The following is a 25,924-nucleotide window of genomic DNA, read 5'->3' as shown; positions in this document are numbered from 1 at the left end:
ACCACATATGTGGGCCTTGGACCAACCAGAGGTCTGTCGCAGTATTTCCTTCCCTTGATGGATCATTGTTTGAGTAAGTGGGTGGATGCTGAATGGAGGTTTCTGGTTGGTACTTAGGGCCTCATTACGAGGCTGGCGGTCTTAAGACCACCAGCCTCGCGATGGCGGTCGGACAGCCGCTGACAGGGCGGTCCGACCACTCCAGACAAGGAGGTCCGACTGCCCCATTATGACCGTGGCAGAGCCACCACGGTCCAACCACCGACACCGCCAGGCTGCACCCAGTCTCCAGCCTGGCAGTCCCGGCGGTTGTAATCCTCCAGGGCAGCGCTGCAAGCAGTGCTGCCCTGGGGATTACGAGTCCCCATCTGCCAGCCTTTCCATGGCGGTAAATACTGCCATGGAAAGGCTACTGGAATTGGGGTGTCGGGGGGCCCCTGCACTGCCCATGCACTTGGAATGGGCAGTGCAGGGGCCCCCATGCACAGCCTCATTGTGCATTTCACTGCCCGAATTACGGTTGCTGTTCAATTACGAGCTGGCATCAATGTTGTGGTGAGTGTTCCGCTGGGCCAGCGGGCGGAAATACTGTTTTCGCCCATTGGCCCAGCGGAACTCTCCTAATATGGCGGGCAAAAGACCTCCATTACTGGCGGTCTTTTGCCTGCAACGGATTCGGTGGTCCTGTGAAACGACCGCTGAAGTCGTAATTAGGCCCTTAGTGTGGTGCCAGCTTCAGCATGCATTTTGTACCTTTGCCCCAGTAAGCTTTATCACAGATCCTGATTCTGTAGCATTTGCGCCGGTCAGTAAGTTTTCTGGGTAGGGTAGTGTAGACTAATTACAGTAGTCCACACCTGCCCTAACCTGGGATTTTATCAACTTGCCAAGTTTTTAGCTTGGAGAAATGATACTAGCATATTGGTTACTAGTATCAATTTCTAGCCCTACATACTCTGAAAAATAGTAACTTGGGAATAAAACAAAAAGTCTGGAATCAAATTATGGCTTCCTTGAAAGTATGGCTTGTAACTTTCATAGAGGCTGATGGAGGCATTCCAAGGCTTAGGGGCCAGTTGAATGGTAAACAGTAAGAACTCATTGCTCCATTAACAGAATCTAGTGAACCTAGCCTACAATATGTTGTTTCAGTGAGGGAAGAAATATTAAGGTAATACGTTTTTTTGATTTTTTGTGATTTTTGTGATAATTGTTCACAAACCACTAGTGCGTTATTGTACTAATGCCCCCAGGAAAGTAGGCCTAGCAGCACAAGAGGACGTGCTCAGACCTTTTGAGAGGAAAAACAATAGGGACAATGAGAGCAGGTGCGTGTTAGACACCTGTAAGTGTTTGCGGTAGGGCATGACTAGGGCATCTTGACCGAACGGGCAAAATGCCCCTCTCGGCAAACTTGACTATCTAGACAATAGTGCTTTGTTAATGTATGGAGGGACACCCAAGTAGCCGCCTGGCAAATGTCTAGGACAGGGACTCAGAGTGCTAACTCAGTGGTACCAGCTTTGACCCTGGTAAAATGAGCATGCAGTCCTCTCAGAGGCTATTTTTTAGCAGACCCTAATGCAGAGCATAACAGCCTTGCCTTTTTTCACCCCAGAGAAACCCACAAATAGCTGATTGTCTACCCGGTGTACTTTGGGACAATCCATGTATAAGCTCAGCACTCTTTTGGGGTCCAATGGGTGGGGTCTCTCCTCCTCCTTAGGGGGTGAAGCACAGCATAGAACGCTGACAAGGTGACGTTTTGACCAACATGGAAATCTGTCACAACTTTAGACAAGAAGGATGCCTGTGCCCGAAATCCAACTGGCTAAGAAAGAAGGTAGTGTACAGATGATTAACACAAAGAACTTGAAGTGCTGTACTTGCACTGATGTTATTAGGAACACTGGCTTGAGGGTGGGGAACCAAAATGACCAGCTGTCAAGTGGTTCTAATGGTATGCACATCAGAAATGTGAGGGTCAAGTTAACGTCCCACTGAGGCATAATAGAGAGAGGGAGGAAAGAAATGTTGTAAACCTTTCAAGAAGAACATAACTGGAGACTTGCACAATGAGGGCAAATCTGGTAATCACAAAAAGGCCTAAAGGGCAGAAGGGTTAAATCTAACTTTGGCCAGAGAAAGGACTTGGAGGGCTACGGTAAAAACAAAAAAACAAAAAAAAAAATCAGACTACTTTCACTGAAGGGGTCTATCTGCCAAGTACTGTACCAAGCCACAAATCTTTCTCAAGAAAAGTCAGTTTTTGTTTTTGTCAAGAGACTGGCTGCCAGGATGGCATCAATGATCTCCAGTGGACGATCCAAGATGTTTAGCTGTTGTTGCTCAATCTCCAAACATAAAGATGGAGATTGCAAAGGCCCAGGTGCAGAACCCTGCCCTGCTGCTTTGACAGCAGATCCTCCCAGAGGGGGAACCTGATCTGAGGACAATTACTCAGGAGTTCTGGATAACGAACTCTTCGTGCCTAATCTGAGGCCGTTAGGATGACTTATGCTGTCCGGTTCTGATCTTCTTGAACTCTGGGCAGGATCACAATCAACGGAAAGGCAAACTAGAGTCTCGAGTTCCACTCGAGGCAGAATGCATCTGAGCGACAGATGCCATGGAAACTCCAATGCACCGAAGTGCTGACATTGCTTAATTCAGGCAGTGACGAACAGATCAAGCCAAGGCTCTCACCCTTCATGGAAAAGACCTTTTGCCACCTTCAGATGTAACTGCCACGAGTGATCCTTTAGATACCAACAGCTGAGCTCATCCACCCTGGCATTGAATGGTCCTATCAGATGGCTCAGCACCAAGGATACTATTTGGCGGTCCAGCCATTTCTAGACAGCACCGCCTCCTGGCACAGGGTCGGTGACACCATCGCTCTCTTCGTTTTAGTTCCACATGGAGGTAGTGTTGTCTATGAGCATCTGTATCAACCTCCCTTTGGTGGAAGGAAGGAAGGCTTTCAATGCCAAGAAGATGACCATCAGTTTCAGGAGGCTGATATGAAGCCAGGACTCTGCCGAAGACCAGAGGCCTTTGATCTTCACCTCTCCCAGATGTCCAACCATTATGCGATGCATCAGTCACCAGTGTGAGCTCTGGGTGAGGAAGGGAGAGGGGTTTGCCGCTGACCCAATCATGATCCAGTAACCACCACTGCAGCTCTTTTGCTGTCTCCTCCAAAATCTGAACATTGTCAGAGAGGTTCCCTTGATGTTGAGCCCACAGAGAATTCCGATCCCCATGTAGAGCCTACATATGCCACCTGGTATGCTCGACGAGTAGGATGTAGGAGGCCATGAGACTCAAAAGCCTCACAGTCGACCTCAATGAAATCCAGGATCGAGGGTTAAAAATTTGGATCATACCCTGGACTCTCTTTCCCAGGGGAAAGGCACGAAACTGAGTCATGTCCAGAATAGCTCTGATAAAGGGAGACGTCTGAGAAAGGAGTCAGGTGTGACTTCGGTACATTGATAGTGACGTTCAGTGAGGAGAGGGGTTCTCCACAGTCTAGCGGTGGTTGACAACTGCCTGGGGCAAGTCTCTACAAAAACCAATCGCTGAGGTAGGGAAAGACTGGCACTGATCTTCTCGAGCCTGCTGCCACCACCACTGCCACTTTCTTCAACAGCCAAGGGGCACTGGTGAGATCAAAAGGGAGCACAGCAAACTGAATATGCTCCTGTCCCACCACAAACCACAAGGAGCACCATTGGGCCTGCAGACTGGATATATGGAAATAGACGTCCTGCAGGTCCATCGCCACCATCCAATCTCCAGGGTCGAGGGCAGACAAGACCTGGGCCACTGTCAGCATTTTTAATTTTTCTTTCCAGAAGGAGGTGTTGAGAGAGGACAGGTCTAAAACTGAATAATGGCCACCATCCTTCTTTGGCACTAGAAAGTAGCAGGAATAACTACCATGTCCTACTTTTGGCGCTGGTACCACATCAATAGTCCCTTTGGCTAAAAGGGCTGCACTTCCTGCCACAAAACAGAAATAGGGTCCCTGGAGGTGAGTGGAAGGTGCAGCAGCCCAAAAAGAAAAGGCAGGCAGTAGACCTTCAGCACAATTTGCAGCACCCACCTATCTAATGTAATAGCAAGTGAACCCAGCAAGAATTGTCAGATACTGCCTTATTTTGACCAGAATGGGGTTAAGAGGTAAATAAAGTAATTTGGACAAAATATAGCTTCTCTCATGGGCACTAAGATTGTTTCACATTATTCCAGATACCAGTCTATTGTGGAAATTAGGATCTGCTGACAAAGATTGAAACTATTTGGTGACTGAACTCTTGGTAATACTACAGAAATTTCCTTAGGCGCGTTTATATATTTTGATCAATTCACATAGAGTATTAGTAAAGACATGGGGAGAGAAAGAGCAGAACGCTAAGGACCTACAACAGAATGTAATGTAAACTTAACGGCTCCAGTTCCTTAATGTGGTTAGAACCATTTTTAGATCATATCACAGAAGACATACAGGTGTGGGAGTCCAGTGTATGAGATTTACAAGCCAAAGTGCGTTATGTACTTACAGGTATTGTTCAATTGTGTGCAGGACTGTAACTAAATTGTTTTATAAAATGGTATTCTAACAGTAGACAGAACAATGACATTGTTTGCCGAAACTGATGAGTATAAAGTCTTCATTGTAACAGGTCTACAATGGTATATACCAAATCAACCTGCAGGTATTCACTGCTCAGTTTAAGCAGCAAGTTCTCCGACAGGCATCATATTGCTAGGAATATGCAAAAAGCCTACTACCAATCTCACTCTTGTGAAAAGTAAAATCACACCTTCTCCAAGACTACTTCAGAGCCACGATGTAAAACGCTGTCCTTGCGGATCTGGACTGTGGCACTGTTGTGCTCACCAGCATTGCTGATAGCCACCTGGCCACAATGAAATGTCCTGCTCATGCTGCTTGCCAACTCAAAGCCCTACAGAAATAGGACAACAAAACCACATCTCGGAGAAACTTCACAGGCTCTACTAGTCTACTTCATTGTTAAAATTTACTGTAACAACCAACACCTCATTTTACTTGGTCAATAAACCCAACATCTCGGGGGTAAGCACAATACGCAAAGCCACAACACTTGATTGAAAATCAACCACCACCAAAAAAGAAACTAGGGAACAAGTCTTGTCAAGTTAAGCACCAAGGCTATCGACTGAATCCCACGATAGAGGATGGTCTCATCGTCATTGCTTCGTTTCAGGAAGCGTGTCAATGGGCATTCCTTCAAAGAGCCTTGCCCACCAATGTTAAAGAACTTGTAGCTCCTCTAGCTTGCTTAGTCCAGCTAGAAGATAACCCCATCCCCACTGCACATGATCGTGAATCATCCCATTCACCTTGCCTCCGTACAGTACTCCTCTTCTTTATTTGTTAGGTCCACACTGTAGAAGTCCCACTACATTATGCACATATACATACATGTGGAAAAGACTAAAATCTGAGTCTAAATAAAATAAAAAGATTCTGGTGCCCCTACAGAGGACTCTAATACAGTACCAGGCTTGGAATACCATCAAGTTTTATTGTGCCCTGCAAGAGTGAGATAATTCTCAGACAAAATCACCACCAAAAAGGAACTCACAATAAGGTTGACCTTGTCAAACACAAATAATTTATTCAACACCACTAACTTACATTTAGCAAAACAAGAGTTCCTGCATTACAGTACACCTACAAGGCCTAACCATGTTGACTGCTAAGGCCACTGGTTTGTCCTGGTGTTTTTCTTACCTCATACTTCGTGCCATAGTTAAAACATCACTGAATCCATGGGCAAGGTCAGAGTCTTGAATAGATGGAGCTGGGCATGCGGTGCCTGTACACAAAAGAAATCATAATTCAGCTAAACCACTCCTTGTAGGATTTGTGTGATCATGGGGTAGAAGTGTTCTGGTGATTGGTAGATGGAAGACTTTTGAGACAATGTATATACCAGACTTGGCATGTTGGTACAACAGAGATGTTTCCTCATTTTTTGCGACCAGCATCCCTATCCCAAGGCGCCTTCATTGGTCCCCATCAGATGGGGTTGCCCAGTTACAGTGCTAGCAGTTCCAGTATGAACAACCATTATCAATATGGGGGAATGGGCTTGCAGTGGTCACCTATTAACCACAACTCCACTAAACTGCTGTAAATGCATGTAGGGCACCCACAAACAAGTGACCTGAAATATACAGTTACTTTTGTTAAATTGTCTAGCTTTGTAAGCGGCCCAAAAGGTTCTGATGTCCCAAAATCTCTAAATATAGCCTACCATTTTTACTCATAAATTCCAGGCCATTAAAATGCTCTGTTTAGGATCACAAGTTACAGCCCCTCCACCCAAAGCCCCCCATTTTTTTTTTTTAACAAATAGGTGAGCTATAATACAACCATGTACCATTATAGGCTAGGGTCATGGTTTAGAGACTTTGACCATAACTGCAGTAGCTGAATACATTTTCAGTATCAGTAACACTAACATCTGATTTTCCACATCAACCAAAGCGATGTTGTCCTGAAACCAGGATTCAAGCTCAGGTCCATAGAGCCCAGTACAAATCCCACACAATTAAGAATTATAATTCATATAGAAACATTCAGTGTAGTAAAATCTTTCAAAATAATGCCAGTATTCACACTTCCAGCTAGACGAGAGCCCGCAGCCGAGTGTTATCCAGGCCACCGATGCGCACTGGCCTGATTAATGTTTCATCGTCCCCATCATTAGTTCAAAAGGGATCATTTTTGTACCAAAAGAAGAGCAGGCATCATCTGCGTCCTAAAATGAATTAGGCACAACCAATTTTGAACTGAAATAGGAAATATATCTGAAAATATATTAAAACACTGCTATACCTGGGGTAAGTATACAGTTCACCTTTGTGAAGATCTCATGCAAGTAGTTCATGGTTCTGGTTCTCTGACGATTTGCCTGTAAAAAGAAAGAATGAATCACCCCAACACACAGTTTATACAGTAGTAGCTGATAAAGGTCTTACCTTGCTAGCTATCATAGAGAGTCTGGTTAGCAATAGCTCATACCATGAGTTAGTTCAGGCACTTTCAAACGGGTTCAACATCTTACATGCTGGTAGAAGAGTGGCAAGTTTTCTTCAGGTCCTACTTGAAAACTGTAGCCCCTACTGCTCATTTAAATGTGGAATTTTGTAAGTTGTTGTAAGTTGTTCACAGGTAGTTTGGCTATAATGCCACATTTTCGTAAGAACTCACTAATGTGGTGATATTTGCTCTTCTTCATTCTCAAAAAGGAAAATGGTACCTACCCATTAAGCATCTTTTTGTGGCATGTAGTGCTGTAGATTCACATGCTCTGTATACTTCTGCCATCTAGTGTTGGGTCTAGAACGTTGCAAGTTGTTTTTCTTTAAAAAGTCTTTCAAAGTCACAAGGTATAGTGACTCCTCCTCTTCCTAGTAATGCGCATGGGCATCAACTCCATTGTTAGACTGTTTTCCTGCAGGCGGGTGAGAATGGAGTGTAGTGTAAGAGAAAAGATAGAGATGTCCATGCAAATGAATGTATGAATAATGGTGAAGAGACTGCAACAGCCACAGGTGTCTGGGGAGTAGTGCGGGCGCATGTGAATCTACAGCACTACATGCCACAAACAGATACTTACCTGGGTAAGTAACATTTTCTATTTGAAGGCATGTGTGGCTGTAGATACTCATGCTCTGCATAGACTGTAAAGCGTTGGTTAATCCGTGGGTGTTGCAGTGGTCTGAAAAAAGTATACATAGCACTACCTGTCCTACATTAGCTTGTTGACGTGCGAAAACATCCACACTGGGACCTTGGTGGGATCACTCATTTCAGACCTTCCATGAAGGCTTTGATTGCTGGGATTTCGAGAAGTGAAACGTGCTGTCTGTTTTGAAGGTAACCAGCTATGTCTGCCAGCTGCAGCCTTGTAGAGGTGTACGCTAAATTAGCTTTTTTGCAAGTGGAGAAGGTATGAAAGAATACCCTGCACGGTGATTTTGAAAGGGTTTCATTGTTTGGCTAGGCAGTAGCAGACAAAATATTTCCATTTTTCTGCATAACGTGCTTTAGTGGTGGGTCTACATGCCTCCTTAAGGACAGCCATGCATTCTTGAGGCAGGTTAAGGTATCCAAATTCTATGACCACAAGAGCCATATAGCAAGGTTTAATTCCTTGGGAGTTGGGTACCTGATTTGACCATGGTTCCGAGTGAGAAGGTCCGGGTTGAGGGGTAGTTTCTCTTGAGGAACTAATGATAGTTCTAGAAGGGTGGTGAACCACAGTTGTTGGGCCCAAGTGTGTCAGGAATCAGTGTGAGGGATGTTTGCCTGAGCTTCCGAATCAGAAACGTAAGGAGAGGGAGAGGTGGAAAAGCGTTGGCAAATAGCCCTGACCAGTTCATCCATAGAACATTACCTTGGGACAGAGGGTAGGGGAACCTGGAGGTGAAGGTTGGGCATTTTGCATTTTCTTTTGTTGCAAATAGATCCATGTCTGGGAACCCCAACTTTGGAAATTAGGGGAACAGGACATGTGCGTGAAGTTCCCATTTGTGGACTTGTTGCCGCATCCTGCTGAGGAGGTTGGCAAAATTGTTGTGTGTTCGCGGAAGATGTTCCGCTAGTAGATGGATGTTGTGGCGAATGGCCCAACACCAAATTTTCTGAGATAAGCGAGACAGCTGTAGAGGATGTATCCCCCACACCCTCCCTCCCTCCCCCAGTTTCTGCACATAATACATGGTTGTCATGTTGTCTGTGCGGATCAGGATAAACTTTGTTGACAAGGTGAGGAGTGAATGCTTTCAGTGCTAGCTGATCAGCAAGAAGGTCTAGGGAGTTGATGTACATCATGTGGTGCTGTGATATCCTGAAGGTGAGCACCCAATCCAGTCTGTGGAGCGTCTGTTGTCAGTATGGTCTGAGGAACAGGGTCTAAGAAAGCCCGCCCCTTTAGCAGGTTGTTTTTGTTCCACCACTGCAGCGAGTGTTTGGTGCGGCTGTGTACCAACACTAGATCCTCCAGATGACCCTGTGACTGAGGCCATTGACATGCTAGACATACCTGCAATGGACACACATGCAGGAGGGAATTTAGCATTATGACAATGTAAGAGGCCATCATGCCCAGAAGTCTCATGACAAATCTGACTGTAACTTGATGACTGGAGTAAAAACACAAAAGTTATGTTTAAAGGTTTTGTACTCTTGCTGCATTGGGATAAGCTAATCCCAGCTGCGTGTTCAGAACAGCCCGAGATCGGGCTGGATCTGAAGAGGCCGAAGATAAGATTTTTGAAAACTGGTAGTGAAGCCTAGTTGATGAAGCACATTTACGGTGATTTGGATGCGATGTAGACAAAGTGGGATATTGCTGGCTTTAATAAGTCAGTTGTCAAGATACAGGAAAACGTGACTGTTTTCTCTGCGTAACTGAGCTGTTACAACAGCAAGACAGGTTGTGACCACCTGTGGTTCAGTAGTTATCCTGAACGGGAGAACTTTGAACTGGTAGTGGTTGCCTGCTACCAACTATTTGAAGTAATTGAGATGTGCTGTGTGCATAGGTATGAGAAAGTAGGGTCCTTCAAGTCTAGTGCTGAGAGAAAATCACCTTCCTGAAGGAGTGGGATCACATCTTGAAGTGTTACCATGTGAAAATGCTTTGACAGGATCCCTGAGATCTAGAATCGGCCTTAATGACTTTTTAGGGATCAGAAAGTACAGGGAGTATATTTCTGTCCCTTGATGGTGGGCAGGAACAGGTTCTGTATCTCCTTTAAGAGAGTGTCTGAACCTTCTGTTTGAGCAGAATGAGGTGTTCTGGAGAAGGTTTGTGAGCACGAGGTGGAATGTTTGGAGGTGTGGAAATGAGCTCCAGACAGTAAACATTTTGCAGAATATCCAACACCCATTGATCTGTTGTTATATTTTGCCAGTTCAGGAGGAATTTTTGTAGACGTCCCTCGACAGGTGTTGAGTAGTCAGGGGGAAGGAGAAGGAGGTTACTGCTTTGTGGCAGTTGAGGAGCCACGAGGGAGGTTGTTTTACCCCTTCTTTATTATTATTTCCCCTGTATGAACCCCTGGAGAAGCCTCTATGGGACGATGTCTGTCCTTGCCTTTGTGATAGGAGGACCAGGTGTCTGTGGATGTGGTCTTGGAGGCCGGTTTATGTGATGTCCAGCGAAAGGACCCACGTGCAGTAGGAGTTTTTAAGGCACACATTGATTTAGCCACCTCAGTGTCCTTCTCCACTTTTTCTTCTGCCTGGTCGACCTGTGGGCCGAAGAGGTGCTCTTTGTCAAATGGGGTATGCGTAGCCACACATGCTGGTACATACTGGTGCAAAAGGATGATAGTGTTTATTTCTCTGGCAGCTGTGTCAGCAGAATCTAAAGCACACCAGACTGAATTATTAGAGATACGCTGTCCCTCACTATCAATCTCTTGGCCTCTCTTCTTGTGCTCCTCAGGGAGATATTGAAGGAGTTCCTCCATCTCATCCCACGGGGCACGGTCATATCTAGCTAAGAGCCCTTGACTGTTTGCTATACACCAATGGTTGGCAGCTTGGGCTGCAGGCCATTTTTCTGAGGCATCTATAAGCTTTCTCTCCTTGTCAGGAGGCAGAGCATCACTGTCGAATTGAAAGTTTGCTCTTTGCCTAGCACTGGAGACCACCAACGAATCTGGGGGAATTTGACCTCCAATGAAAATGGGGTCTGAGGGAGAATCTTCATATTTTTTTCCAAGCGTGGGGTAATGATGCGTGCCCTAGCTGGATCTTTAAAATATCTTCTGAATGCCTCAACCTTTCCTTCAGCATTGGGAGGTACTGTGTTGCCCTGTGAGAGGTGGAAAGGGTTTCAAAGATGAAATCATCCTCAATGGGCTCCTTATCTAAGGGTACCTGTTGATATGTGCCCCCCCCAACCAGTAGGCTCCTGAAAAGAGGTGGTATCACCTGGGTGAGATGGTCTGGCAGGGTAGTCCCCTGGGTCAGTGTCAGTATGCGGATCAACATCATAGGCTGAGCAAGGATCTGTGTATTGAGAGAAAGGGAGAGTGTCACCCCGTGATCACCCGTAAAGGAATGGGCGGCCTGAGAGGTAATGTCAAGTGGGTCACCCTGTGATTGAGGAGGTCAGGGTGGTGTAGGTGGTGGGGGAGAAGTAGGCATGCGTGTGCAGCAACATTCTTTAACCATCCTTTTCTATTTGGCAGGAGGCACAGGTACATCAATAGCCTCTGCAAACGAAAGCTGTCTCTTTGATGGAGTAATGACAACAGCTTTTAGCCAGACACGCCCAGTCTGTGGCTGTACATAGAGCTGTATCTGTTTAGCATCAATATGCTGCTTCATCTTATGGAGCATGGGCTCAATGGAGGTGCTCGACTCTGGAGGTGGTGTAATCCTCGACTTTTTCAGTGCCGAAGCGTTCTTATGTTTCAAGGCGAAAACAGTTGGTGCCAAGGCTGATTGCACTAGTCTTTTTGGTGCTGAGGCGGTCGGTGCCAACTGAGAGCCTGAAGCTGTCAGTGCCGAAGTGGGTGCTGGTCTGCTTGGCACTGAGATGGTATGCTTAGGCTTTGGTTTCGGTGGTGGGGCATCTGAATGTGTCTTTTGGTGCCAACCAAGGCCTGACATCAGGCGTGGCCCAGTAGCCTTTGCTTCGGTGGGAAATGGTGGTTTCTGGGGCAGGACAGGGGTGTTTGTACTCACTGTACGTTGCGCTGGAGGGAGATTTGGCATCCCAAGTACTGTGTATATACTGGACTCAGAGCCCTCGACCACATCGGCCCCCTCCTTGGCCGCCGAGGCTTCTTGAACTTCTTGTTCCTCCTCCGACTCGTTCTCCGAAGATGTCCAGTGTCTCCTCGATCTCCGGTTGTTGCATTTCTCGACAGCGGGCTCTTTGATACCATAGAGTTTTCTTAGATCTGAAAGACTGGCAAGCCTTGCAGTCCTCTCTCTGAGGTCTGGAGACAAACAGAGATTGCAGAGCTGGTGTTGGTCGGTCTGCGGGAACTTTGTGTGTCACTCAGGACAGAAACAGAAGGGAGTCCGTTCCATCAGGAGGTCATTGTCAAGTTGGTCGAATCAAGAAAATGGCAGCCCAAAGAGGGCGGCACAGAGGGCCTCTGTCATAGCAAATTGATGCGACTGGTGATTTTTCTGCTCCTGAAATGCAAGGACTGGAGGTGTTCATTTGACAACAATACTGACGGGCAGGGGATGTATCCCTAAGAGAAAGAGTCCGAAAAGACAGCCTCGACCCAGTGCTCGGTGAAACACAACCGGGCCCGACAGCAGAAGAAAACAATCTAACAATGGATTTGATGCCCATGTGCATTACCAGCGACAGAAGGAGTCACTACACCTTGTGACTCAAATGACTTTGTAAGACTTTTCAAAGAAAAACAAATTGCAACCTTCCAGACCCAACACTAGATGGCAGAAGTATGCAGGGCATGTGTATCTACAGCCACACATGCCATCAAACTTAATATTTCAGCTTAAGATTGGAGGTCTCTTCTGCAGTTCCTCCTATTACTCAGTTAGTGGATAATTTGGAGATTCTGCGTATGTCCTAGAGCTGAGTAGGTGTTGCTCACTCTGCAAGCTGTACTACGACACTAGCTTGTCTTGCTGGACATTTACAAAGCAAACTAGAGGTTGATGTTCTGGGTGATGATTGAAAACACTCCGTACCTAGTGTGGAAGGCTGTGATGCAACACTCACTGAACTATTTGCTTCAAGCAGAATGGGTCTAACTCTGGATGCTCTAGCACCTCAAGTACTACAGACATGTGCAATAGTGAATAACTATCGTGAAAACCACTCTCCACCAAGAAGAGCATAAACGAAGAGACCTATACGAATAGGACTGAAAATTGATGACAAAATCTTTACAATTTGATACGAATATCAATAGGAATATGCAGAAAGAAATTCTAAGAGGGTCTCAAGAGTTTAGGATTTGCTTCGAACTAGATTCAAAGATTACAACCCCCCCTCCCTTCACCACCTTCTCTTCTCAGTGAGATTCCAGATCCTCGAAGGGTTGTAATTTTACAGAATAGATGAGAATAGATGAGTCTCCTTGCCCAGTAAAACACTGAAGCCTGCACCTAACCAAGTTCCTTCCAGTGTGTTTGTGTAATGCTTATATGCGTTTCACCTCTAATTGAACATAAACTTCCATTTAACTCTCCCTTCACTACTCACAAGATTAGGTGCAGTCTGGTGTCAGTATTAGGGCAAGTGGCAGGTTTTCGTCCTGAACCGCATGTTTGCCTAAATGTATAACCATCAGGCCTAGCCCAAGAAAAACACAGAACTACTCTAACTCCATTGCTGCAGAATATTCTAACTCCATCCTGCTTCCTGGACCTTGGAGCTTCAATGACAGGAAACCCAAATAACTAGGACTGAACAAATTTAATTAGCTCAAAAGCCAATTAGGTGGCTATTAGAGAAAGATTTAGGCGGTCCGACCCTGTGGCATGGGCTGTGCAGGGGCCCCCGTGCACAGCCCCGTCGCGCATGTCACTGCCCGATTTACGGGCAGTGACATGCGCGACGGGTGCTGCTGCACCCGCCGCACTGCTACATTGCCGACAGCTCAATGTGGAGCCACTGGCAATGTCCAGGCCCAGCATTCCGCTGGGCCGGTGAGCGGAAACACTGTTTCTGCCGGCCGGCCCAGCGGAATGTTGTTTATTGGGCCGGCAGGGTCCTCAACGGGCTGGCGGTCTGTGTTTAGGCGGCCAGCTCAGAACTCGGTGGGAAATCCCGCCGAGTTCATAATGAGGGCCTTAGTCTGCAGAAAACTGGCTTCTCCTTTTCGCCTCGCTATTTGTTGGTCATGTGTCAATCTGGAATAAACTCCAGACTCGCATGTGAAGTCTAAATTCACAGTTGAGGTAAATCCCCATTTCTAATTGTTTTGCAATGCTCCAAGAAAATAACCATATTGTAACTACTAAATCAAATCAAATCAAATCATTAACATTTATAAAGCACGCTACTCACCCGTGCGGGTCTCAAGGCGCTAGGGGGGAAAGGGGGGGTTATCGCTGCTCGAACAGCCAAGTCTTTAGGAGTCTCCGGAAAGCGGAGTGGTCCTGGGTGGTCCTGAGGCTGGTGGGGAGGGAGTTCCAGGTCTTGGCCGCCAGGAAGGAGAAAGATCTCCCACCCGCCGTGGAGCGGCGGGTGCGAGGGACGGCAGCAAGTGCGAGGCCAGCGGAGCGGAGGGGGCGGGTGGGGACGTAGAAGCTGAGGCGTCTGTTGAGGTATTCCGGTCCCTTGTTGTGGAGGGCTTTGTGTGCGTGGGTGAGAAGACGGAAGGTGATCCTTTTGCTGACTGGGAGCCAATGCAGGTGTCTCAGGTGTGCGGAGATGTGGCTGTTGCGGGGTACGTCGAGGATGAGGCGGGCCGAGGCGTTTTGGATGCGTTGCAGGCGGTTTTGGAGTTTGGCGGTGGTCCCGGCGTAGAGGGTATTGCCGTAGTCCAGGCGACTCGTGACAAGGGCGTGGGTCACGGTTTTTCTGGTGTCGGCGGGGATCCAGCGGAAGATCTTGCGGAGCATGCGGAGAGTGAGGAAGCAGGCGGAGGACACGGCGTTGACTTGCTTGGTCATGGTGAGAAGAGGGTCCAAGATGAAGCCGAGGTTGCGGGCGTGGTCTGCGGGGGTCGGTGCGGTGCCGAGGGCCGTGGGCCACCAGGAGTCGTCCCAGGCGGACGGGGTGTTGCCGAGGATGAGGACTTCCGTTTTTTCAGAGTTCAGCTTTAGGCGGCTGAGCCTCATCCAATCTGCGACGTCCTTCATACCCTCTTGTAGGTTGGTCTTGGCGCTGGCGGGGTCCTTGGTGAGGGAGAGTACAAGTTGGGTGTCGTCGGCGTAGGAGGTGATGATGATGTCGTGCTTGCGTACGATGTCGGCGAGGGGGCTCATGTAGACATTGAAGAGTGTCGGGCTGAGCGATGAGCCTTGAGGTACGCCGCAGATGATCTTGGTGGGTTCTGAGCGAAACGGAGGGAGGTAAACTCTTTGGGAGCGGTTAGCGAGGAAGGAGGCGATCCAGTCCAGGGCCTGGCCTTGGATCCCGGTGGAGCGTAGGCGGGTGATTAGGGTGCGGTGACAGACGGTGTCAAAGGCAGCCGAGAGGTCGAGGAGAATGAGGGCGACTGTTTCACCGTTGTCCATCAGGGTTCTGATGTCGTCTGTGACTGAGATGAGGGCGGTTTCCGTGCTGTGGTTGGTTCGGAATCCGGTTTGTGAAGGGTCGAGCAGGTTGTTGTCTTCCAGGAAGGTGGTCAGCTGTTTGTTGACGGTCTTTTCTATTACCTTGGCTGGGAAAGGTAGAAGAGAGATGGGGCGGAAGTTTTTCAGGTCGCTTGGGTCAGCCGTAGGTTTCTTTAGTAGGGCGTTGACTTCAGCGTGCTTCCAGCATTCGGGGAAGGTAGCAGAAGAAAAAGAAGAGTTGATGACGGTCTGGAGGTGCGGGGCGATGATGTCGTCGGCTTTGTTAAAGATGAAGTGCGGGCAGGGGTCCGAAGGGGCGCCGGAGTGGATAGAGTTCATGATGGATTTGGTTTCTTCCGTGTTGATGTGGGTCCAGTTGTTGAGGGTGATGTCCGGGGAAGCGGGTTCAGTGGTGTATGGTTGGGTCTGGTGTCCGAAGCTGTCGTGGAGGTCGCTGATCTTGCGATGGAAGAAAGTGGCGAGGGATTCGCACAAATCCTGTGAGGGCGTGACGGCGTTGGCGCTGGCGCTGGGGTTGGAGAACTCTTTGACGATGCTGAAGAGTTCTCTGCTGTTGTGGCTGTTTTTGTCTAGTCTGTCGGTGAAAAAGTTCCTTTTGGCAGTGCGGATCAGGTGGTGGTGTTCGCGTGTAGCGTTCTTGAGGGCGGTCATGTTGTCAGCGGTGTGGTCCTTGCGCCAGGCCTTCTCAAGGGCACGACAAGTTTTCTTTGATTCTTTGAGGGTGTCAGAGAACCAGAGAGGTTCTCTCTGGTCTGCATTTCAGAAACAGACCGATCAGTGATTACAAATAGTATTTCCAGAGTGAACAAATCAATTAATACGACTGAAGAACCATCAGTCAACTTTATTTCATCTACATATGTCAAAAATTGTGAACGGGCCACAATGAAAGATGTTCTTTAAACTGCAGTTCAACAAAACAAAAATATAAAAAATAAAAACATCCATGTCTATTCATTAATATAACAGACCAGCAACAGTAGTTTCACCCCTTCTGCTCTGCTATGTGAAGCCCTCTCACCTCAAAAAATATTTATCTTTCAAACAGATAATTATACTGAGTTCTATGAGGCTTACATAGAGCTCTAGAGTGGGCTCCATTCATGCTCCAGTTTTCAGACATGGCCTGTTGGTATCACAATAAATTAAACTTCCTTAAAGCCAGGTTTTATAAGTAACTGAACGCTGCCCACCTGAATGTAATCCAGAGCTGTGAACTGGCAACCCAAGGCAAGGCTGGCCCTCGTCTCCAAATTCTAAAAAAAAAACCAAAAAAAAAAACCAGACACATTATTAAAGTTGTTTCAAGCTCTAGTGAATATCTTTCTAGCGCCACGAATTACAGCCGACGTACTTCTCCCAGCTGGCCATACAATATATTATACGAGACGTTCAAACACATACATATATTATTATTTTGCATGAATATTGTACACACAATAAACACTGGCTCAGAGTAGGACCACAGTTTCTCAATGGCCACAAAACAACTTATTGAGATTTATACAGTTTAAGCAGACTTTCAATCCCCCTATATTATTTCAGGGTTTTACCCAACTTAATGGCAAGGGGACACATTTTGTCATAACGTTTCTGATTTGACAACATGTGATAGTTAACACTGAATATCTATTTATAGTCAAGTTGACCTACAGAAGAGGTATGCAATTAAGAGTATTTACTGATTAAAATTGTTTATTTATTCTTCTTGGCTAAAGGGTATATGTAGGTTTCATACATGCCTAATGAGTTGCTGGCAGCTTCCCTCTTAGCTATAGACTCCAACTAGCAGCAACTAAGGAGCATGTGAAACACTCCTCACGCCACAAGCCGCAGCCCCATGCCACACCCATTCAGGCAAGACTTGAGGACCACCCAAGACATTTCACTTTTACTGAGCTTACCTTCTGTTAACATTTCACTTTACGACACTGCACAGTTATTTAATTTTTTTTTTTTTTTTTACTAAACCACAAAACCGCTTAACCCCTGAAGCTGACCAACCAAATCTATAAAAATGCGTAACTAGTGTGGTGTTTCAGCTATGATGATGTGTCCAGGGTATAGCACTAGGATGGATGTCCAAAGAACGGCCCACATGAAAGCAATGGCTATGGGAATTTGCGAGGTAGGGACAACGGAGTGGAACAGGGAGGAAGGATGGAATGGGACTTAGGAGAAGTCTGGATACAACAGGAAATGGGAGATCCTGATCCGGGACAAGACGTAGAGAGGACAGTTGAATAATACTCTCTCAATATGTCTGTGATGTTGATCTGATGTAATCTGATGCAATAGTACCAATTATGCTGTTTAAGTGATCCAATGTTATGTATGGATTTATATTTATTTGCATACGGTGCGACTCACATCTCTGTCTTTGTTTAGGGGGTGGGGTAGGGCATGGGACAAGTTAATGAAGTGTAATGTTATTTTATTTTTAAAATCAATACATTTTTGTTCAACAGAAAAAATGATGTGTCCAGGTTATTCAATTACAGTTCATATATCCTGCAAAATACTATCTGGAGAAACAAATCTGGGAGATAAATTATACAGTGCAGCACAAGTCTAAGATGTTTACAACAGTGTGTTAGGATGGGAGTACAATATGCATTAAGTGGGATTACCAGGAGTAACTCGTTCAAACAAGAAATAACAAAAATGTGTTATATGTTTCCTGATGACTAAAATTAAATTCTCAAAATAAATATGGAGAAGGGTTCAAAGATAATTTTAGTTGATGCCCAACTTTTTGAAGGGTTTGTTGGACCAGCCCCCCATCTTTGGTTTCGTTTTTACGCCAAGCTTCTAATGGGCACAGTTGTAGAGCTGGCCTAAGCAGTCCTTACTCTGGTATCCTTGACATCTCAAACAACACGCTTCTCCAAGTCTGTACTGTAGAACCTCGAATCCCCTTTCGTAACAGCTACATTCTAGTAATGATCCTTGGTGAGCTCCACAGGCAAGCCATCAGGGGGTGCACTATTCGTGTGGCACCTTTTGTGGTGCACTTAGGGCCTCTGCCACAGCAGCATGGCTGTTGTCTGCACCCAGGTGCTCCTGTGTCATTCTGAACAGTAAAACCCATAAGCCTCTTCACATTCTGTTTGCTCTGGCTGAAGCACCATTCGCCCTGTAGCCACTAGCATTTGACTTGCTCCAAGAATGGATTGGCTGTTTCGAGTGAGACAGATGTTCATCTATAAAAACATGCAATTGATTTCAATGTAAAAGGTTTTCCAGTTTGTGTAATGCCCGAGGATATGGTCCCCATTTTGAGACAGTGGCACTTTTTCACCTTGGTAAAGCACATTTACAGCATCATTCCTATAAATATATATTCCATCACCTCCACAGTGAAATACTGATGCCCAACAAAGATCACTCCTTCCCGGCAAAGTTAAATTTGTGGAAAACTTTTACAGAAGCTTGAAAGTAAATTCTACACAATTTAAGGGTGAACTCCATTTTGGAATTAGCAAAACCGACAGGAACAGGCAAAGATGGCCTTGAACAGTCCTAGAAGATTGCTTTAATATTTGTGTTTGTTCTGCAAGAAGAGTTAGTGAATACACACTCTCCGGGCGAGCGGTGCACAGTTTAACAGGGTATTCTCATGTGTTCCTCCTAAAAGTTGGGCCTGATTTTGAGGTCAACCACTTATCTTAATATCCCTCATGCTAACTATGTCAGAAGAACAGCCTCGGCCCATCCTTTATCAGGAGTGTGCTCTTCGACATTAGTTGCACAGGACAGAGAACTCAAGAACCAACACGGTATGTGCAGCTGCAAAGAAATTACAGCTAAAAGAAAGGTGGCTGAGAAGCGTGGCACCACGTAGTGTCTTGTACAATCACGTGCCAACAGTTGGAAAATGCACCGCAGATGAGACGACCTACCATCTCTTCTGGGAATGCGCCTACGCCCAGGACCTTCTGAAGACCCTAAGCACGGAGCTTGGGGCCTGGATACCAACAACATGCATCACTGCAGACTCAGTATGTATGGTTTGTTCCCCGGTTCCCACGCACTCGGAGACCTCCAGGGCTGCTGGAGGCTCCTGTGCTACTTTGAAGATGTTCTTCTATTTTCCAGAAACTGCCTGTTAGTAGGGAAAAAGGAGACCCTGGGCTGCTGGAAGATGATCCACAGCCTCCCGCGTGACTACGCAGCACTGGACGGATCGGACGACGACGAAACCTGAAGGGGCCCCGCCCTGGAGGGTCCACTAACCTGTTGTCTCTTTTTTCTCTTTAGGACCCGAAAGGCGAACGGAGAGGACTCAGATGAAGACAGGTGTAGTAAATGTAAATTGATGTAATGTAATGTTTTGTTTTGACTAACGTGACCTTTTTCCTTAACAGGTAAAAGGTCAAAGGGTTAGCTTGTGCACATGTTGTCAAGCTTGTTACCTACGACTTACGATCAAATAGGTATTTGTGTACAGTGACAACTGTACGTATCTGAACCAAAGCATGAGTTCCTCACATTTGGAGAGAGAAAAAACAAAAAACAGTTGGACAAACTACCACCTCCTGGGTCTTAGCAGGGGGAATCAACAAAAAGACCCCTATAAACCATAGTAAAAAGGGGTACATACAGATGATCCCACGGTAGTGGCCTGATGGTTACGTAGGGCTTTTCACCTGAACAAACTTCTTCTGATGATGACCAATTCGTTGATGACCTTCTCTCTGTGTTTGTAGTTCCTAGTGCTCTACTCTAAGCACTATCAGACCCTAAGATGAGCGCATGCACAAAAATCTAAAAGTTATACATCCGTGAGAGTGATTTCCTATCAAATACATTTTTACTCACTCCCTACCCTGCTTTTTTTTCTTCTTCACCTTACTATGGAATGTCACAACCCTGTCTCCGCTATAAATTAAAAGTAAAACTGCGCCAGCTGAGAATGGGAGGAAGAAATTACAAAAGCCCTTCTAAATCATTAGGATATAAGAAATAGAATCGCCATCCCAACGCAAATCAAGAAGCTACACGAATCGTTGGAGCTGGAAATCCAGTATTACAGGAAAGTACCATCGTATTATTGCTGTGCTGACAATGCCTACTCAAGTGAAGGGCTTGGCAATCACCTTTACCACTCAACATTTCAGGTAAGGTTGTGAGAAAGATTCAATCTTTCAACTTGTCCTGAAATAGTATCTTACATCAGTTAAAGACATGCCTGCCACTTCGAGGGGGTATTCCTTAACAATGTAATCTTGATGACGCAAAGTCCACAAGTGGGGTATTTTTCTCAGCTCGGGGATCAGCTTTCTCCAGGTTGGAGACTGTGCACCTCCCTAGGATGGCGCCATGTACTGGACATTGCACTTACTGGCCTCCTCCGTGAAGTTGCTGGTAAGCAGCCACCTGCTGCAGTTATCACCGCGGCCATTTTGGAAGATACTCCCTAGGCCGTTCATTCAGATGGCTTTCAGTCGAGACCAAACGTGTGTCCTCATTCACGAATTTAAAAGGGGTAATTAACAAGTTGCAGTTTAATGACCTAGAAAAGATACCCCCGCTCCTTTTTACCATTTTTCAGACCCTATCAGAGAGGAAACACGGCAGTTCTGTCTCAACACGTGTTAAACACACTGCAAGTTTTTACCAGCATTAGCCTGGTGCGCAGCTTCAGGGGGGTGTTACACCCGACCAATAAATGTATATTCCGATCAATAGTCTGGTGCAGGTGGTGTCAGGCGAGGTGTCTGTCGGATTTCACCGGGAAGTTTTACACACTCACTAAATGCACGCACACACCCTTTCCTTCTCTCTGGAAAGACTTAGCAAATGCTGCGATTTCACAAATAATAAGTTTCCTATCACGTAATACTCCAACCAATCTGCATTCCTCTCCCTTATCACGGCCCCTAAAGCCCCTCTCGCGCGCCCTGCTTGTCGCATAATGTATTTAAGGTATTATGGTTGGAAATCTGAAGCTGGCAGCCCCTCGGCCCTGGTCACCAAGCTACGCCCCTGAGCATCGTAGTCAGCGGCTGGTACACTGGGCCGAAAACGCAATCTAGTTTACAGTGTGCACTGTATAAGTATTTGACCTATATGAATGCTGCATAATGTCTATCGCTGTAAAATGTACTGTCTGAATGAAAAAGGAGTGGGAAGGATGGAAATAAGAGTAAAACGTATTTGGGTATCACCTTTAATCACCCCTATTCCATGAAGACTTCACCCTGGTTGTGGCGGCCTGTTTTAGCAAATTTTACAGCACGTAATTGCATTTTTTGCAGCGCATTACTTTATTCTCCATTATCGTTCTCAGCTTTTAAAAATGGCGGCTGTACCAGCAGGCCACGGATTAGAACATTCCTTCCATTCGACGGACTGCTATTTGAACTGCTAAGGGCTAGCTGCTATGGGTTGCAAAGGAGTGCCTCCAAGGAGGCCATCCCATACCCTTTACCCCTACTCGGAAGGACTCGCCTTGGCCATCCCAGTGTGGTGGACTCTCAGACTCTTAGCTGTGCTTGTGGCCTCTTCTCTTCGCCATGCAGCTACTTCACGGTGCATCTCCCTGTGGCGTCTCTCTGCCACTGCACTCTACAAGAGGGTCCTCTATGCCCTCAGTTCAGGTGCCACCCTCATCAGAGCAGGTGGCCTCTCTGCAGTATCTCTCTGCGGGGCGCCTGGCCCAGCCTCTTCTCTTTGCATGTGTCCTACCTCTGCCATTCCCTATACAGAAGGTTTCTCCCTGTCACTTCTCTCTGCAGGTTACCTCTCTGTCCCTTTCCCAGTAAAACTGACATTACTTTGCCCTTAGCTCTGCTGAGGATCTCTCTACCATGTCCTGTGAAAGTGATATCTCCCTGTGTTCTTCTCTTTGCAACCGGCCCCTCTCCGCCTTCGGATGTTGGGCAACTTATCTATCTGTTCACTGCAGCTTGTCTCCAGCTTCCATGTTCCCTGTGTGAGAGGCCTCTGTGCCCTATCCAGGGCACCTCTCCTTATGCCCTGGCCATTCAACTGGCATTTTCTGCTCCGCCCCTGTGCAAGCAATCTGTATTTCTGTTGCTTGGGGTCATTCTCACCACGGTGCACTTGTAGATGGCCTTTCTGCCCCTTGACTCTGGAGGACACGTCTCTTTGCCTCGGTCAATGTAAACATCTCTTCCAGACTTCTGCCTCTCCCTTAGGTCTCTGCTCATTAATGCCCCTTTTCACCCCCTGGATCTATACTCTCTCCACATTATTACTGAGTTAGAGGCGAGCCAAAGTACATGGGTAACCCAGTCCGACTCATCCCTTAACCCCACTGGCCATTTGTATTTGCTGATGCCCCACTCCTCGCGTAGTCCTCGTCTCACTCTCTGCCCGCCTGCTGTCCCCCAGCACACAGCTACTCTCCCCTGTGCCTCCGGCTTCAGAGGCCTCACTGCAGGACTCCCCCCTGGAGGACTCCGTGCTGGAGCCTTTTCAAGGGGCTTTCAACGGCTGCACCCTGTGCTGTCATGCCAGAGTGAATTTTGCACAGCTGCCACTTTTTGGCATTATTTTGTAATAAACACATTATTACATTTGACAGATTAAGATGGTTAGATTGTTTTTTAATATAATGCATTAATTGCCAGGCACGTGGGAACCAAAAGCATGTAATCACCGGCTGTATAATTTTGGGAAAGTCTGCAGTAAACTTTTGAGCAGAACATCAGTGAGTTCTAGGTTTGTGTGAGAGAAGGAAGGGGCTGTCCTGGAGTAGAATAAAAGCAACGCGGGAGTGCAGTGCCTGGCAGCAGTAGGTGCCTCCAGGCACTATTGAGCAGAGGAGAGCCCAGATGAACAGGTCCTTGGCAACCGTACACCATCGCGTGATGGTGCTTGCCCGTGTGCCTCCTGAGACCCTTGGAGGAGGGACACTGGTAGATCCCCGAAAGTCATTGTCCTACAGCTTCAGAGGGCACAGGCTCCTGGCATGGTTGTTTGACAGCACACAGAGGCATTTTAGGAGGTGTGTGTGCCACCAGACACTATTTCCTTTACAAGGAAGTAACGACAACAGCAGCATGGGCATTGTAGATTTTTCCCTTTCCCATGACAAAATTGAGACTTTTTTCCTTTTTTTTTTGCAGCCAGGCAATTATGTCACAAATCACAGCAAGATGTATAGCTGGTTCTACAGAAAAAAAGGAATTGCAAGAACGTGAAAGCTGGAGGGTCGGATTATAGGGAAAAATAGTCTAAGATTTGTCAGAAGATCTTACAACTTACAGCCCCAAGCTGCCCAGCTTCATTACCCAGGTAGAAAAAGAAGAGATTTTCAAGGCGTAGATTTTACTCACCAGGTCGTGAAAGTGTTCGTTGAAGTCCTGCTGTAGGAAATCTCTCATCTCGCCAAGAATACAAATGATGTGCGCGACATGCACCTCTTCCAGCTCCGGGATAGAAATATCCATGATGGAGGCCCCTTGACTCTTCAGATACTCGACAGCTGACCGAGGTGGGTGGGCCATCGGGTGACAATAATTCAGAGAGAAATACAGAATGAATGCTTGTCTAGTAAGGATCCATTAAACAAACTTCCTGTTCTCAATGGCTTATTTTACTTTTGATTAAATACCCTCTCAAGGATGCTAACAGAGAGGAATATTTCTCAACCTTGGGTAAACCCTTGAGCATAATGAGGCTCTCAAATCATACAGACAGGTTAGATGGGCATCAAACAACCCTAATGTAGCAGATGTGTCCCTTTATGACATCATAGTGTTGACCCCTTATCCTACCCTGACCCTCTCCAAAGAGCCCTAGCTTCCGATGAGGTGTCACAGGAAGGGGAGGTGTGGAAGTTACACATTACATTCTCTTCTAGGCACTGCCTTCATGACCCTTTAGATGATGGGTCGCGATGGCAGAACCGATTCTGCGGCACCATCGCTCCTGTACTATTTTTCAAGCCATGGCTAGAACTGCGGTGCCACTTTTGGCATTTGTTGTGTTTAGACCAACCTTGTACTGTTTATTTCCGGTTCAACTAACTTTGACTTACCATCCAAGTTTAGTTATCAAAAGAGAGGAGACCATTTAGGAGCAGTAAACACAAGAGGAGTGATTCACTACCCTTCCGTCGCTGCAGCCTTCAGACCCTGTGGCTTTGTGTTGCTGGGGAGGGGCCAACTCCATCTCACAACACTCAGGAAGTCATCAGTAACACAACAAACACACTGCCACCACCTCAATAGTAAAGGATATGGAAATGTTACTGACCTGTAGCCAGGCTCCTGCCTACAGAACAGTGTATGTATTTAAGAAACTCCAGACCTCTGCAGGAGCATTTGTTTGTGCTTTTAGTTGTGTCTTTTTGTTGTTTTTTTATTTCAAGCTCAAAGACTGCCCAACTACACAGCTGTTAATTAGCCCCATGTCATGAGGGTGACTTTTAGTTTAAAGACACCCTTATGATTTTGACTACTGAACAGCTGTGCAACTCCTGCTAATTGGAGCAAAGTACTAGCACCCTTCTCTATGATCTCAAGGTGCATTTATTTGTTACGGTCGACTTCAGCCAGTCCTGTTTTTTTCAGCAAATAACACCAAATATGATGGAAATTGTAGTTTCCCTTTGTGCATGGCAAATATGCGCATAAAAGTCCCAGTATGCTTTATTTCTGTTGGCTGAAAAGCCAGGGCAGCCTCAGTCACTCATGAGGTGGGGTAAGATGATGCTATGGATGGGGTGATGTTATGTGTACTATGTCGAGCAAACATCAGTGTGTGTAGTTGACAGTGGACTAAAATGTAATTTGGGCTTGAAACCTTTGCCTGCATGGTAATTCGACTCCTACATTAATTTCCCTGGGGACTACTGTGCAGCAGAACTACATCTTTCAGTACACTAACTGTTGTTTTACTATTATGGTAGCAAAAAGACCACAAGGAATTACGATTCGCTGCAATATTGTTTCTGCCACTCTGAACTCAGGGATGTGCGCCCAGTGGCTTCCAAGGTCACCCACAGCATCAATCCCACAGATGAACAGGGATGTAGCAATGTTCTTACCGCTGCCAGGTAAGCTTGGGAGCGGTAGTGAGAAGTAGCTGCTCCTGTCACTAACTAGGACAGACTTCTCCAAGAAGTAGCTTATGAGCTACTGATAGCTCTCCAGCTCCCTGTAAGTATTTCTCCCGTGTGCAGCCCAACCTACTAAAGCAGATTTGCTTGCTAAGTTGATTAATATATGTATAGCAAAATTGAAAAGCGTGTATATCAGGTGAAAATGTGTGTATTTTTAGAACTCATAAGCTGATGGTTGGAGAAAAACTGTTGAATTTAAAGTTGAACCATCCCATCCACCGATCAGTATAACAATAAACACGTTATTTCAACCCCAATATATCATCAGGGTGAACATGTGCTCTACAAATACACGTGATGTACTTTTGTGCTTAGAGCTGATATTTGGTAAATTATGTTGCATTCTGGAGACTTATTTTTACTGTGGTATGCTGCAGCTATGGCTGCTACATACTACACATTTAGAGGCATTCCAAACCGATATATACATTTTTTTTTATATCACTGTTGGCAAAGCTGCCTGATGCACTGAAGTGATCTCTACTGGTAATTTTGCATAGGGAGGCCAC

General features: G+C 46.3%; 1 protein-coding gene across 1 annotated transcript in view; it reads right to left on the bottom strand.

The window, feature by feature from the left end:
• The window catches only part of LOC138248826 (uncharacterized), a 121,627-nt gene that overhangs the window by 6,903 nt on the left and 88,800 nt on the right, over positions 1–25,924 (bottom strand). Inside the window, exons 15-18 of the mRNA XM_069202766.1 lie at positions 23,626–23,774; positions 16,513–16,575; positions 6,899–6,974; positions 5,789–5,873 (exon numbers count right to left, since the gene is read on the bottom strand). Coding sequence (XP_069058867.1) covers positions 5,789–5,873; positions 6,899–6,974; positions 16,513–16,575; positions 23,626–23,774 — 373 coding nt within the window. The remainder of the gene's footprint in view (positions 1–5,788; positions 5,874–6,898; positions 6,975–16,512; positions 16,576–23,625; positions 23,775–25,924) is intronic.

This window comes from Pleurodeles waltl, chromosome 8, assembly GCF_031143425.1.
Source record: "Pleurodeles waltl isolate 20211129_DDA chromosome 8, aPleWal1.hap1.20221129, whole genome shotgun sequence".
NCBI classification, from domain to species: domain Eukaryota; kingdom Metazoa; phylum Chordata; class Amphibia; order Caudata; family Salamandridae; genus Pleurodeles; species Pleurodeles waltl.
This window is presented reverse-complemented; position numbering and strand designations above follow the sequence as displayed.